The 15,995-nt window shown below is 44.6% G+C and overlaps 1 protein-coding gene across 2 annotated transcripts in view; it reads right to left on the bottom strand.

Moving 5' to 3' along the window:
• Window positions 1–11,787: 11,787 nt before the first annotated feature.
• The window catches only part of KDM1B (lysine demethylase 1B), a 62,035-nt gene continuing 57,827 nt past the window's right edge, over window positions 11,788–15,995 (bottom strand). For both annotated transcript variants that reach the window (XM_075270922.1, XM_075270924.1), the window contains one exon: window positions 11,788–12,766. In XM_075270922.1, coding sequence (XP_075127023.1) covers window positions 12,683–12,766 — 84 coding nt within the window. In that variant the 3' untranslated portion in view covers window positions 11,788–12,682. The remainder of the gene's footprint in view (window positions 12,767–15,995) is intronic.

Raw genomic sequence — 15,995 nt, 5'->3', positions numbered from 1 at the left:
AAAAAAAAAAAATCTAAAAATTTGACCGAGTAGTATGTTATTACAAGATACTGACCTGCTTAGTATATGCATGAATGATGGATGGTAATTGTCTGGGGGCCCTACCATTTTACAGTAGCTTAAAAACCTCTTCTCATGCATTGTTTGTAGGATATTTCTAGACTACAAACCTCTTTCAAAAGCAGAGGCAATGGGATGAGTGATAATTAGATGACTGCAGGTCCTCAAAATCATGTGTCTTGTACATCTCAACACCCAATCTCCGCTCTTCCAAACCTGCTGAAAATCTCACATCCACAATTAAGAAAACATTACATTTGTGAAATTGAATCAGGCATGGATCCATGAGGATTTTCACATATCTCCAGCTGATGCCAACATATCTGTCATTACTGTGGTGATGATGCCACTGCCAATCTACTCTTCATTCTCCTGTTACTACTGCCCCATACAGCCAGACATCAAGTGCCATAATGTACTGCCACTATTACTATCCTTCTCACAGTTGGACATCTGCTGCCTTGTTCCTTATTGTGCTCTGAACTTACCCTGCAAAGCACCTATAACGATACCAAACTCTGTAGCTGAGGGGTTACCACTGCAGCCTTGCAGCGCTGGAGTCTTGGGTTCGAATCCTACCAGGAACAAAATCTGCAAGGAATTTGAAGGATTATGAAGATAATCTTGTTTCCCTTAGTCCTACCAGCGGCACAATACGGGGTGTTTTCTGCCCCTGTGTGCTGGTAGGACAGGTGGAATTTTTAATCAGCCAATAATTAATACACATGGCTTGACCCTTTAAAAGGGCACAGAGACCTCCCCCTGTGTGTAAATAAAAAATACAATAATATATATAGGGCGGGAAGCCTTGTGTTGCTGTTAGGACTAAAGGAAACAAGATTATCTTCATAATCCTTTATTCCCTGTCGTCCTACCAGCACAATACGGGGTGATAACAAGTAATCCCCTAGGGTGGGACTTCACCACAAACAGAGTTTCACACTAGAGAAGATAGAAATGAATGGAAGCACCAGGCATGGTGACCGGCCACCGGCAAAGTGTATGTGCCAGGTGCTTCCATTCATTTCTATGGGAGTGTGCTGTTCGGAATGGCTGATCCGAACAGTGTTCGCTCATCTCTACTTCACACCACTCGCTCAAAAGCGGTGGCTTCTGAGGTACGCGAGCTCAGATGGTAATGACTCACAAAAGTCAACTAAGAAGACCAAGAGGCAGCAGCACAGATTTGGTCCAAGAGCAGAGCCCTATTCTCTGCCCAGTATGTGGAGACCGCTCTTGTAGAGTGAGCCTTTAAGAGGGCAGGCAGAGATAACCCCTGGGCTGCAAAGGAAGTTTTTATAGCCCCCCTAACCCATCGCGAGATGGAGGCTTTGAGACCTCTTTGTCTCCCAGTATAGTTCACCAAGGAGGTTCTCGGACCTCCTAAAGGAACGAGTGCGCTGTAAGTAGATTCTGAGGCACCTGACCAAGTCCAGTGTATGAAATTTTTCTTCTATTGGGGAAGAAGGAGAGGGATAGAAAAGGGGTAAACAAATTAGCTGATTTATATTTGCGCTGGATGGTACTTTGGTCCTAAAACCCGGATGGAATCTCAATTGCACTCGAGTCTCGAAAAAAGAAATATACGGAGCATCCGAGGAGAGTGCTTGGAACTCTCCTCCTCTCTCTGGCAATGTTATGGCGAGAAGAAATGCGACCTTACAAGTCAGGAACCTTAAATCCGCCTCTTCCAGAGGCTCAAAAGGAGTGATACAAAGCGCTGATAGGACCGTACTGAAGTCCCATGGTTGGACAGGAGCAGCAACTGCTGGTCTCAACCTAGGTGCCCCTTTTAAGAGGGGACACTAAAGGTTCCTGAGACAGACGCCTTCCCAGATAGGTGGATAAAGCGGCTACATGTACCTTCAGAGTGGAAGCAGCAAGCCCTTTGTCTAGGCCATCCTGTAGAAAATCCAGGATCACCCTCAGTGGGGGATCGGAGGAGTCTACTTCGTGTTCAAAACACCAGGCATTGAAGATGTTACCAATCCTACGGTAATTCCGGTTAGTTGATTCGGCTCTGGCATTTGCAAGAGTCTTCAGGACGGCTTGAGACAGCCCTCTATTCCCTAATAGGGACTGGTCAACCTTCACGCTGTCAGGTGGAATCTCCTGAGATCCTGGCATCTCAGCTCTCCTTGGGTCACCAGGTCTGGGAGGGGGGAAGCCTCCATTACACGCCTTGACTCATCCACATGAGCTGTGCAAATCAAGCCTTTTTGGCCAGAATGGGATTATGGCAATCCCAAGACTTGGTCCTGTCTTATTTTCATCAATGCCCTCGGTATGATGAGAATTGGAGGGAAGATGTATATCAGCCTGAACCTCCATGGGATGGACAGGGCTTCCACTGCCAAGGGGTTGTCCTCCTAGTACAGAGAGCAGAAGGTTTCCACCTTGGCATTGAGTCGGGTTGCCATAAGATCGACCTTCGGGAGACCACATCTTTGGACGATTTGTTAAAACACATCTTGATTGAGAGACCATTCTCCTGATACGGTGATACCCCGACTCAACTGATCCTCTACTGTGTTAAGGGAGCCCTTGATGTGAACAGCAGATAAGTGGGACAGGTTCATTTCTGCCCACGAGAAAATTAGATTTGCCTTTCTCAGTAGGGCTGGAGATCTGGTTCCTCCTTGTTTGTAGAGGTAAATCACTGTGATCATGTTGTCTGAAAGCACTCTGACTGATTTCCTTTGAGAAAGGGGGCGAAGTGACAAAGTGCCAGATAAACTGCTCTTAGCTCTTTCAAATTGGATTTTCCCTGCTCTGGATTCCTCCACCGACCTTGAATGGTCGTCCAGATGGGCTCCCCATCCCATATGGGATGCATCTGTTGTCAACAGGGTTCAACGAGGTTGAACCGAGAACCTTCTGTCTTTCAGGTGTCTCCACCATCTGAGGAAAAGATGGGTATTGGGAGAAAGGCAGATCTTCTTGTGCAGTCCCCGTGGAGACCTGTCCCAGACGCTCAACACTTCTATCTGAAGGGGACTCAAATGCCATAAAACCCAAGGGACCACCCTAAGGGTTTGGGGCAACCCACAAAGAAATAGACTGTAAAATGAGGTCTAAAGAGCACAGGCGCCTAGGCCTCGCCGGAGGTGCGTGCCTGAAAAAAGGTTCCGGCTGGAAACTGGCCGGAGAAAGAAAAGTTTGCGCAGCGGCCTAGGAAGAGATGCGGCCCTACTGATACTGTTTGTTGCGGCTTCCACGCCGTAAGTAAACTTCCCAAAGGGAAACTGTCAGGAGGGGAACCTTATGCTCTGCATTAACCCCCATCTCTCCCCAGGAAGAGGGAGACAGCGGCAGCAAGCAACCACAGGGGAAATAAGACAGAAGAAAGCCAGGGATCAGATAAGACCCCGGCCCTGACCCCTTAAGAGGACACAGAGTCCTCTCCACCTGTCCAGTCTACACAGGACAGAAAAAAAACACGCAGGGGGGAGGTCTCTGTGCCCTCTTAAAGGGTCAAGCCATGTCTATTAACCCCTTCCCGACATCCGCCGTAATAGTACGGCGCATGTCGGGTGTGTAACTATGGCGACTGCTATAGCCGCCGGGTGTCTACTGCTTTAAGCAGTAGACAACCGGCTCTAATGCCTCCGAACGGTCCCCGGACCGATCGGAGGCATTAACCTTTCTAGCTCCACGGCCAAAGGCGTCGGAGGCACCATTTTCCCAGCGGCGCATGGGCGCCGCCATTTTGCCTAGAGCATGCTCCAGGGCCAACGTCACGTTGGCATGACAGCCGGGAGCCTTTACAAGGCTCCCTGGCCAGTCTGCAAGCTCTTTCTTTTGCAGGCTGGTCTATGCAGCCTGCAAAAGAAAGGATGATTTTTTGCAATGCATTAGCATTATAATGCATTGCATTAGCGATCAGACCCCCTGGGGTTCAACACCCCTAGGGGGTCTAATAAATGCAAAAAAAAAATAAATAAAAAGTATTAAAAATTCAAATCACCCCCTTTTCCCTAGAACACATATAAAAGTAGTTAAAAACTGTGAAACACATACATGTTAGGTATCCCCGTGTCCAAAATCGCTCGCTCTACAAATCTATAAAAATATTTTTCCTGTTCGGTAAACGCCGTAGCGGGGAAAATAGTCAAAAGTGCCAAACCGACATTTTTTCATTGTTTTGATTCTGATAAAAAATTTGAATAAAAAGTGATCAAAGCAATAGCATTTCCCAAAAATGGTAGAACTAAAAAGTACACCCGGCTCTGCAAAAAAAGACTCCCTATGTATCCCCGTACACTGACGTATAAAAAAGTTACGGCTGTCGGAATATGGCGACTTTTAGAAAAACATTTTTTTAACACAGTTTTGGATTTTTTTAAGGGGTCAAAATGTAAATAAAAACATATAAGTTTGGTATCCCTGGAACCGTACCGAAACACAGAATACAGGGGACATGTCATTTTGGCTGCACAGTGAACGCCATAAAACCAAAGCCCGTAAGAAAGTCGCAGAAATGCATTTTTTCTTTAAATCCAACCCATTCTGAATTTTTTTCCTGCTTCCCAGTACATTATACAGAATAATTAATGGTGGCATCATGAAGAAAAATTTGACCTGCAAAAATTAAACTTCATATGGCTCTGGGAGCGGAGAAATAAAAAAGTTATGGGGTTTAGAAGGAGGGGAGTCAAAAACGAAAATCAAAAAATACCATCGGCGGGAAAGGGTTAAATATTGGCTGATTAAAAATTCCGCCTGTGTATGAATGTATGTTCTCCCCGTGTTTGCCTGGATTTCCTCCCATTCTACAAAGACATATGTATAGAAAAAAAAAAAAAAGTACATTGTGATCCCCATATGGGGCTCACAATCTACGTTAGAAAAAAAAAAAAAAGATCCTGGCCCTCCAATCCAGTGTGTCCCACCTTCAGAGGAACTCTCCATGTGCTCTTCAATTCTGCATATGGGTCCTGGGCACAATGGTCTCAACCTTCAAGGCCGGCCGCTTTGGTCAATTCCACTCACGCCCTTTGCTATTGGAGATTCGGGCCCGCTGGGACAAGTGTCCGACCAGTGTCAACTGCCTAACCCTCCTTCTTCCCAGGGCACAGTCCTTCTTCCTCTCTGTTGACAGGTAATTTCCACCAACCCCAATCATTCAGGCTGGAAAGCAGTCTTTGATCCCTTTACCATTCCCTCCAGATCAGTCTGCTGGAACTGAGGGCTACCTTCTTAGCTCTATTTCATGGGACCTCTCTCCTTTAAGTGCATCCAGTCAGAGTCCAGACCGACTCTGTCACCTACTTGAATCATCAGGGGCACACCAACAGCAGTGTGGCCATACAGGAAGCCTCCCAATCTCTCCTTTGGACTGGGTATCATGTTCCAGGCCTGTCGGCGGTCCACATTCCAGGAGTGGACAATTAGGCGGCCAACTACCTTAGACAAGAACAGTATAATCCAGGCTAGTGGTCGCTTCATCATCATCTTTCTCCAGTTATGCTCCCAGTAGGGCATGCCAAATGCCTACCTCTTTGCCTCCCGCCTGAACCACAAGCTTCCCTACTACGCAGCCAGGTGCCAGGACCCTCAGGCCATCACCACCAATGCTCTTGTGATTCCCTGGTTGGAATGCCAACTTCTGTACCTGTTCCTAACTCTTCTCCCTCATCTTCTCAAAACCGATGGGGTTGTAACCTGTATATTGGCACTGCTGGGCCTGGTATGTGGATCTCGGGTTCCTACTGGCAGACTTTCCTTGGCTTTAACCTTCTCTTTCAATGACCATTGTTCCATATCACCTTACCTCAGTGTTTAATGGCATGGCAGTTGAAGCAGAGGTGTTGAGGTGGTGGTGTTTTTTTGGAGCCAGTTATCTGGACCATGCTCAAGGCCTGGAAAACTCAGTCGGCAAAGATCGATCATCGTACATGTAAGGTCTGTGTAGTGGTGTGAAAAATTACTTCCATCTGCTCTCCTTCTCTCTTTTCAGAATCCTGGCTTTTCTCCAGTCCAGCCTGGACCAAGGACTTGGCCTATCTTCTCTTAAGAGGCTATAAAGATGCAAATTAGATCAATACAAAAAGGTGAAACAAGCAGCCATCTACTTCATGCTTCACCATTCGGCCCCTACTTCTGCTCCTGCCACCTGGGGTCAAGTGAAGTCACTACATGTGCCTACTTCCCCCAATGTGCTGGCAGTAGAGACTTCAATGGATGAGGGTAAGGCTAGTATAAGGTCTATTTTTTATTTTGTTTGATGCATTACACTGTGAAGGCACCAGGAGGAGGACATAATACAATGGGCACAAAATTAAATGGGGCATTATAATGTAGGAGCCATTTTGAGGGGGACAGTATACAGACACCCAAACCAGAAGCTGTTAGTTACAGTTATACCTACCCCTCTTTCCCAAGCAGGGAGTCCACTATCAAAAACAGGAGAGGGGCTACAAATATACAGGCGCTCAGCAAATTGGCACACTGCACCTTGCTGCACCTGATTTGGTCAGGAAGAAGTCAGTCATAATTATTATAAGCAATTTATATTGTACTGTACAGTGAAGTCTCGTTAAGGGAGCGTTCACACTACCGTCTGTGTCCGACAGCTAGTGTCCGCTGCTAATATCTGTTCAAAATCTTGCACGGACATTAGCAGCGGACACTAGCTGTCTCCGTGGCATTCTTCATTCATTTAAATGGATATCGGGTGCGTTGTTTTACAGTCCGTGCCTAAAGATGTCCGACTTTTCAAGCGGACAGAAAAACCCGACGTAGGTTTTTTCTGTCCGCTTGAAAAGTCGGACATCTTTAGGAACGGACCCTTAAAGGGGTATTCCCACGTCGCATACTCACCAGTCTTCACTGCTGTAAAATCTTCTTTCTTCCTGGTTTCTTGCATCATTTTGTGGGCGGGGTTTCACATGCAACCTGCCGTTTAGCTCCGCCCCCAAATTAGTGTGTAGTTCCGCCCACCCATATTGGACTATGAAGTACAGGCAGCAGCAACTCCATTCTGTGTTACATACAGACACTGCCTGTCTCTGCCATCATGAACACAATTGAATTAGCTAGCCTGATAACTGGGAGAACAGAAGAAATGAAAGCAGCTCCTCTCCCCTATCTGAGAGCAGGAAGCTAGGTCACGTGGTGTAGACACAGGAATAGCTAGAAACACAGGCTCGCTCCCTGCACTTAGCCCCTCCTCCCTCCCCCCTGACAGCAGCAGATACATCACTTGACTCATGAGCAGCTAAGTCAGGGCTGTGGCCACAAAGAATTGAATAAAGTGAGATAGTGGACAAACAAAGCAGTTTTGCTGAAGCAGTGTATTTAGGAAAAGTCTTACATCCACATTAACAAGCAGTATAGATAGAATCCTTGTGATGGGACAACCCCTTTAAGGACAGGCACGGAGTGTAAAAGAACGCACCCGATCGCCATTTAAATGAATGCAGAATGCCACAGACACAGTGTCCGATGCTAATGTCCGTGCAAGATTTTGAACTGACATTAGCAGCGGACACTGACGGTAGTGTGAACGCCCCCTAAGACAGTCACCCAAAATAGCATTAAAAAAAGCTGTCCTTCAGATGGCCACCACCTAGATTTCAAAAGGCCAGTAAATATAACATAAGGTGAATCTGAAATTCTTTCACAAGAAACCTGGTCTCAATAAAAGAATAGTCATGAAGAAGTTGCACTTAAGAAGTGTTGGTGGTCCTGGATGCCAAAAAAAACTGCAGATCAGGTAATGCAATCCAAAAGAAGTGGCTTTATTCAGCTTACAACAGGAACAAAAATAACAAATACCCTAGCCCACACACAGGGCAATAAGATAATCCTTTAATAGTCCCACATTGGGGAAATTTCAGCATGTTACAGCAGCATAGTAATACAGATACAGAATAATACACAGTAATATAATACAGACGTAGACACACATATGCTGAGAAGAGAAGATATACTAGGAGTCCATAGCAGCTAAGGAAAAACGAAAGAGGAAGACCTCATGACCATTGTCATAATCATTAGTTCTCTGTGCGGAGTGATCTTTGCTTGGTCTGATGTAGATTATACAGCCTGGTCGCGGTTGGAAGGAAGGACCTGCGATCAGGGGTGAACCTGCCCTTTTCGCCGCCCGAGGCGGACGACAGAAAGCCACCCCCCTCCCCCGGAGGAGGGGGCGGGGTGAAGCAAGGGGGCGGGGCTTAGTGGCGTTCACAGGCAGAGAGCAGGCAGGGAGAGGACCTGCTCTCTGCCTGAGCATGAGGGGAGGCTGCTGGAGCAGCGCTGCTCCAGCGGCCTCCCCAATCCACCGCTCGGTGCTAAGCCAGTCCAGGACAGCTTGTCCTGGACTGACTTAGGTAAGCAAAAATGCTGCCCTCCCTGGGGCCCTGGCATAGCGCTGCCTGAAGCGGTCGCTTCAGGTCACCCCATGGGAGGTGTGGCGCTGCCTGCGATAGCGCTCCTCACACTTGGGGTGAAGCAGACGGTCACTTACAGTGCTGCCAAGTCCCTTCAGGGTCCCATACATGGGGTGGGATTTGTTCTCCCGCATGGAGGTCACCAAAGACAGTATCCTTCTGTCACCCACCACCTCTACCGGGTCCAAGGGGCTCCCCAGGACAGAGCTGGCCCTCCTGATCAGCCTGTCAAGTCTATTTCTGTCCCTGGTTGATATACTGCCCCCCAGCAGGCCACACCGAAAAAGATGGCTGAAGCAACCACAGAGTTGAAGAAGGCCCTAAGAAGTGTCCCCTGGACTCCGAAGGCCCTCAGCCTCCTGAGCAGGTAGAGTCTGCTGTGGCCCTTTCTGTGCTGCGCTTCCAGGTGATCAGCCCAGTCTAGTTTATTGTTGAGGATCACGCCCAGGTACTTATAGGTCCTGACTATCTCAATACATGTTCCTTGGATCTCCACTGGGGTCGGAGCACCTCTCCGTTTACTAAAGTCCACTACCATCTCCTTGGTCTTCCCAGCATTAATCCTGAGCTGGTTCTGCTGGCACCATTCAACAAAATCCCGGTTTAAGTCTCTGTATTCCCTATCGTCGCCATCAGTGATAAGGCCTACTATAGCAGAGTCATCGGAGTACTTCTGTAAGTAACAGCTAGATGAGTTGTGTCTAAAGTCAGCAGTGTACAGTGTGAAGAGAAATGGGGCAAGAACTGTACCTTGTGGTGCCCCCGTACTACAGATCACAGTGTCAGACACACCGTCCTGGGCTCTTGCATACTGAGGACGGTTTGTCAGGTAGTCTAGGATCCAGTTGGACAGGTGATGGTCCACACCCCCAAGGTTCAGCTTCTCCCTCAGTAGCCCTGGCTGAATGGTGTTGAACGCACTGGAGAAATCAAAGAACATTATTCTCACAGTGTTCCCGGGTTTCTCTAGGTGAGAAAGAGCTCTATGAAGAAGGTGGATGATGGCGTCATCTACCCCAATGCCCGGTCGGTAGGCAAACTAGAGGGGGTCCAGAGCGGAGCTCACTAGGGGGCGTAGGTGTGTCAGGACCAGTCTCTCTAGGACCTTCATAAGGTGGAATGTCAGTGCTACAGGTCGGTAGTCATTGTAGCCCATCGGGTTGGCTTTCTTTGGGACTGGTACCACGCAAGATGTTTTCCACAGTCGAGGTACCACTCCCAGCTTTAGACTCGTATTGTACATGTGCGTAATAATGCCACCTAGCTGGTCACTGCACATTTTAAGAACTCTTGCGCTTATACCATCAGGTCCTCCAGCTTTGTCTGCTTTAATCTTCTTCATTTCCTTACACACCAGAGACTCTTGCAGGATCAGATAGATTGCAGTTGACCGCAGGTTGGGTCTTGGTGTGTGAGGAGAGGGGGGTTGTCTGACATGCTGGTGGAGGGAGCATTGGCTTGGAGTCGAATCTATTGAAGAATAGATTAAGCTCGTTAAACCACTTCCTGTCCCCTACTGTTCGATGCCCTGTCTTTTGCTTGTGTCCTGATATAGCCTTAAGGCTATCCCACACCTCCGAGATTCTACCCTCCCTCATCTGTAGTTCCATCTTCCGCCTATAGTTGGCTTTCCCTTCTCTGATCAATTGTCTTAGCTGTTTCTGCACCGCCCCCAGGCTATTTTTGTCCCCAGACCTAAAAATTCTCTTTTTTTCCTTGAGAAGAGTTTTAATTTCAGAGTTGATCCATGGTTTGTTATTGGGGAAACACCTCAGCTTTCTAGTTAGTACCGTGCTGTCCACGCAGAAATTAATGTAGTCCATTATGCAGTGTGTGAGTCCCTCAATGTCCTTTGGAAATGAGTCTTGAAACACTTCCCATAATGTTATATTAAAACAGTCCCTTAGACACTCGACTTCCCTCTGACCAAATCTTCACTGTACGGGTAACCGCTGGTTCTATGCGCACCAGTGGAATGTATGTGGGTCGCAGATGTACCAGGTTGTGATCTGATCTGCCTAGGGGTGGTAGGGCAGATGAGTTATATGCATCCCTTACATTGGCAAAGAGCAAATCCAGTGTTTTGTTGTCTCTTGTAGGGCAGGTTACATACTGTGTGAAGCCTGGTAGAGTGGATGCTGGAGAGACATGGTTGAAATCTCCCGACACTAGGAGCAGGGCATGGGGGTGAGATGATTGCAGCTCGCTCACAGCAGCATGGAGGACTTCACAGGCAGCATCAGTTTTTGCAGAGGGGGGGACATAGGCAGCTAGTACGATAACATGTGATAGTTCCCTTGGCAGGTAATAAGGTCTCATGCTCACGGCTAGTAGTTCAATATCCTTTCCACACAATTGTTTCTTAACTACAATATGTCCTGGATTACACCATCTCTCATTCACAAACATTGCAAGCCCTCCTCCTTTTCGCTTACCGCTCTCCAGCGTCCTGTCCGCACAAAGAAGTTTGAAGCCCCCGAAGGAGGCAAGTGTGTCCGGAGTGATTTCAGTAAGCCAAGTCTCTGTAAACAGCATCAAACTGCACTCACGAAACTCCTGTTGATGTCTGGTCAGTGCTGTCAGTTCATCCATCTTATTCACAATTGATCTCACATTCCCCATAATGATGGACGGAATCACATGCTTTTTGTATTTTTTTTCCTTCGCGTTTCAGTATGCTGGCTCGTTTTCCGCGTTTTCTAAGTTTTTAAAGTTTTCTTATTAGTTCGTGGCGGATGGTGAGCGCATGCTTGCCCTGTAGCTGTAATAGTGTCTCCTTAGTGTAAACCATTCTTCCTTGTATGTGTGGAGGCATACTTCAGACTACCTCACTTCTTGAACCCTGACTAATCTATTGATGGCAAGATACTCTGAGGTTTCTTCTCACCAGTCTGGCTCACACTGAGCTTAACCAAGTCCATTCTGGATACCAGTTCTCTTGGGACAGACCTCCTGTCTGCCTCTAACTGTTCCACCTGCTCCTGCAGGTCACTAACAGCACTCTCTCTCTCTGGAGTTGGGCTCCTTCTGGAATCCAGTCTTCTTGGGACAGACCTCCTGCCTGTCTCCAACTGGTCCACAGTGCACCTGCAGGTCACCAGCAGCACTCTCCTGCTGTGTGTACTCCCTCTGGAGTTGAGCCCCTTTCTCAGGTATGGGTGTGGTCAGGGTCCTCTTCAGTCCTGTTTTTGGTATATAGATAGATAGATAGATATCGATCTCTCTCTATCTATCTATGTACATACACACACACACACACACACACACACACACACACACATCTCCCACCCCTATATGAAAATTCAACTACAAATTAATTTTGCCTTATAATAAAGACACGACACTGAGTACATGGTAACATGTTGTTGCTTTTATTTTGCAACATATCCAACTTGGATAACATTTATCATACTTGACCTTCATTGATTTACAAAACATGAGGCCAGGAACCACAACCCCCTTTTCCTCACAATAATCAAATTATATATAAAACTTAAAAGAATGGAACTGGTATCAAAAATTGTATTTACAAAAAAAAATAAAATATACATATTTCTGTTAACTGGAATCTTGTTTAGAACTTATGAAGCCAGCCAACTTAAATTACACAGGTCCTAGTTACAAGACATTACAGTGGTAGGTTACATCAAGTCTTCCCTGAACATCTTCATACTTGCTTAGTGTAGTAGAATGATAATGAAGTATCTTGGTTGCTGGTTGTACCATCCCCTTAAGCAGTTTACCAACCGTTTAATTATAGCCATGCTACAAAGGTAAAGTGGAAAGTATGCTACCTGCCTAATTAAAAAAGAATAAATAAAAAAAAAAAAAATCATAACTTAAACACAAAACAATTTACAAGAAAAACTTTTTTTTTCTTCTTCTTTTCTTTCCATTTTGTGGTAGTAAAATGTCTTCAGTCCCACAAGGCCAATATGAAGTCGTGATATGAAGACTATTAACAAAACGTTTTTGTTCTACTAAACTGTCTGTCTGACAAACTCTTCAAGTTCTGTTGAACAAAGTAATAGAAAATGTGAAAGCCCTTTTGGCACATTTCACCAATATACAAAATCGTATACAGTCTTAAGTGTAGCCTGCTGGAAGAACCATTATAACCATGTATAATAATGCAGCACATACTGCTATAAACACAACTGGTCTTAAATAAAAGGGAGAAAAAAAAAAAAAAAGACTGAAAAAAAGCAGAAGAAAAAGTGAAGCTGAACTTAAAACGCTGTAATTTTGCTAGCTTCTCGCACTCCACTTAGGTAGGCTCCAGTGACAGTCTGTGGAAAATGTCGATTGGTGGCCTGTAAAAATGACAAAAACATGATAACATCACTTATCCAAAGATAAGGATATGAAGAAATCTTTGCTTTTTTTTTAATTAAATAAGCAAAAGTATGAAAAATAGACTCAACAAAAATGGCACTTTTTTTTTGTATATCACTCTCCCAAGAATATTCAACTGCCACTGCCGTGTTATTACAGTGTCAAACAATATACCGTATATACTCGAGTATAAGCCGACCTTTTCAGCAGTTTTTATGCTGAAAAAGCCCCCCTCAGCTTATACTCGAGTCAGGGTCCACGGAGCACAAAGAACTAAAGGACTTGCATAAATTAAATGAAGGGGAAGGTCCTTTAGTGCTACTACTCTGTGATTGGTTTGTCATTAGGTCACATGACTGTGATGTCATCAAAGGTTCTGTAGCCAGTAGAATGTAACATCTGCAGATATCAGTGGCCAGGATTCATTGTGTCTTATGTAAGAGGTCTGTTGTATGGAGGAGAGGAAGCTACAGTAAAGTGAAACACACAGGGACCTTCCTTTAGTTACTCTGCCTATTAATGTCAGGCATTTGGGGTTATTAATTTAGTTTCAGTAACTCCATGTGCCTCACATTAATAGCAGTTAACCCCATCATGTCCCTCATATTAACCCCTGTGTACCCCATATAAGGGTTACTAATATGTGAGACACATGAGGGTACTAATGAAGGACCTTAATTATGAAGATACCTAATTATTACCTCCATATGTCCCACATATCAGTAACTCTTATGTGAGGCACACAGGGGGTTAATGTGAGGGACATGATGGGGTTAACTGCTATTACTATGAGGCACATGGAGTTACTAAGCTGTAATGCACATGACCAGACTTTTTATCTGCAATGGTGGATTTCCTCCCCTCAGCTTATACTCAAGTCAATAAGTGTTCCCAGTTTTTTTGTGGTAAAATTAGGGGCTTCGGCTTATATTCAGGTGGCTTATACTCGAGTATATATGGCACCTTTGTTATATACATAATTTTGAAGTCTTATGCAAAGTTGTCCTGGGAAGCACTGCTTTTGCCTCTCAAATGGGGGGGGGGGGTGATAGTAGTGGGAGGATCAAATCTCACTGAATTGGGTTATGCAGGCAGGAGATGGTAGGGGTCTGAGTGGTAAGACCAGTTCTCCAAGAAGTTGAAGGCCCACCCCCAGAGCACCAATTGTCACATAAGACTTCAGAGTTGTTTTTCTCCAAATTAGGTCTTCTGACATCTTATTAAAGGACAGTTCATGACTGAAGCCAATCACAGGCAAGGTGGCAACTTCTACACAAATGGGACTTTACATAAATGACACCTCTCTTTTGAGGTCAGTCTGTGGAGACCACTGTTGAGGTCAGTGACTAACTGCAGTGGTGAGTTGACCTCAAACAACATGTCCGATAACCATGGACTGCAGCAATGCTTAATCAGAGGGGCAAGTTGTTCTTTTTTTTATTATTATTATTTATTTAGTGAAAATGCATTTTCTCATGACATCTGCAGACAGTATCTAGAGATCACCTAATCGACAATGTGCTCTCTACCAGTGTGTATTAGGGTATGTTCACACAGTTTTTTTGAAAGCTCAAAAAGTCTGCTTCAGGAATTAGGAAACATGTTTACATTTTTGTAGACTTTTTTTTAACCACTTCTGGACCACCCATTGGGTTTTTACATCTGGATAGTGGCTTCCTTGTTCTGCAAGGGTGTACCGATACACGTCCAGCAGTTTTCAGCAGCTGCAGAAATTAGTTGAATAACCCAAATGATAACAACTTTATAGTCCTCGAAGCGGAACATGCAAAAAAAAAAACCTTGAAAACGTGTCTGGTCCTGAACCACAAATTGTCCCTATATGCAAGTGGTTAACTATGAAGTGTGTTTGTTGCTTTTTCATGGAGTTTTTTTTGGCTCCAGCGCACTGTATGAAACAGAAAACTTCATTTTTTTAAAAAAATAACAGATTTTAATGGGTTTTTTTGTGCCTGCTATTGATTTCAAGGTTTTGGTTTTTTTTAAGGCAGAATCTGCTGAACATTGGTCATGTTGCTTCAAATACTGCTATTGACTGCCATTGAAATTAGCCTGCAAAAAACTGTGTGAACATACCCGTAATCATTTTTTTATTTATTTTTACTGCTTCTCACTGATCGAGCACAGCATGCACAGTAGTACTACACTGCAACATCCATTATATATACATAAAATATTTCCTGCCTTTGGGAGAGGGGAAGATACCGGATACACATTACTACAATATGAAGCACAATATCCCTGCTACACAGACAGTGCAGGAACTATTACAGAAATTGAGACCGTGATGAAGAAGCAAGGGGATGGATAATAAAGACAAAAAGAAACACACGCAAGGATTTGGGAGAGTACAGTATATTAAACAGCTGTTCTCCCTTTAACCCCTTCCCGCCGATGGCACTTTATGACTTCCTGACCAGGCTCGATTTTTCAAAACTGACATGTGTCACTTTATGTGGCAATAACTTTGGAACGCTTTAATTTACCAAAGTGATTTTAAGATTGTTTTTTCGTAACACATTGTACTTCATGTTACTAGTAAATTTTGGTTGATATGTTTTGTGTTTAATTATGAAAAAATAGGAAATTTGGTGAAAATTTTGAAAAATATGCATTTTATAAAGTTTGAAATGATGTACATTACATACAGATAGTCAGACCGCCAAAATTATATCATAAATCTCATGTCCCAGATCTCTGCTTTATGTCGGCATAAAACTTTAGTCGCCCTTTTAATTTTTATGGACATTATAAGGTTTACAAGTGAAACAACAATATTCAAAATTTTCAAGAAATTTTCAAAACCCATTTTTTAAGGGACTAATCCAGTTATGAAGGGGTTTTGAAAGACCCTTGTATTAAAGCCCCCCATAAATCATCCCATTTTCAAAACTGCACCCCTTAAATAAGCCAAAACAACATATGCCTAGTAATTTAACCCTATAAGTGCTTAACAGGAATTAATACAAAATGGAGGTGAAATTTTCAAATTTGATTTTATTTTACTAATATTTTCGTTTAGCCCTAGAATTTGCACATTCACAAGGGTTTAAAGGAGAAAACGCATCCCACAATTTGTTAGGCAAGTTCTCCGGACTACTATAGTACTCCACTTGTGGGTGTAAACTAATATATGGACGCACCGCGAGACGCAGAAGGGAAGGCGCGCCAAGGAGCTTTTAGAGGGCA

The sequence above is a fragment of the Leptodactylus fuscus genome, chromosome 4 (assembly GCF_031893055.1).
Source record: "Leptodactylus fuscus isolate aLepFus1 chromosome 4, aLepFus1.hap2, whole genome shotgun sequence".
Classification (NCBI taxonomy): Eukaryota; Metazoa; Chordata; class Amphibia; order Anura; family Leptodactylidae; genus Leptodactylus; species Leptodactylus fuscus.
The sequence above is the reverse complement of the archived record's forward strand: the minus strand, read 5'-3'. Positions and strand labels throughout refer to the sequence as shown.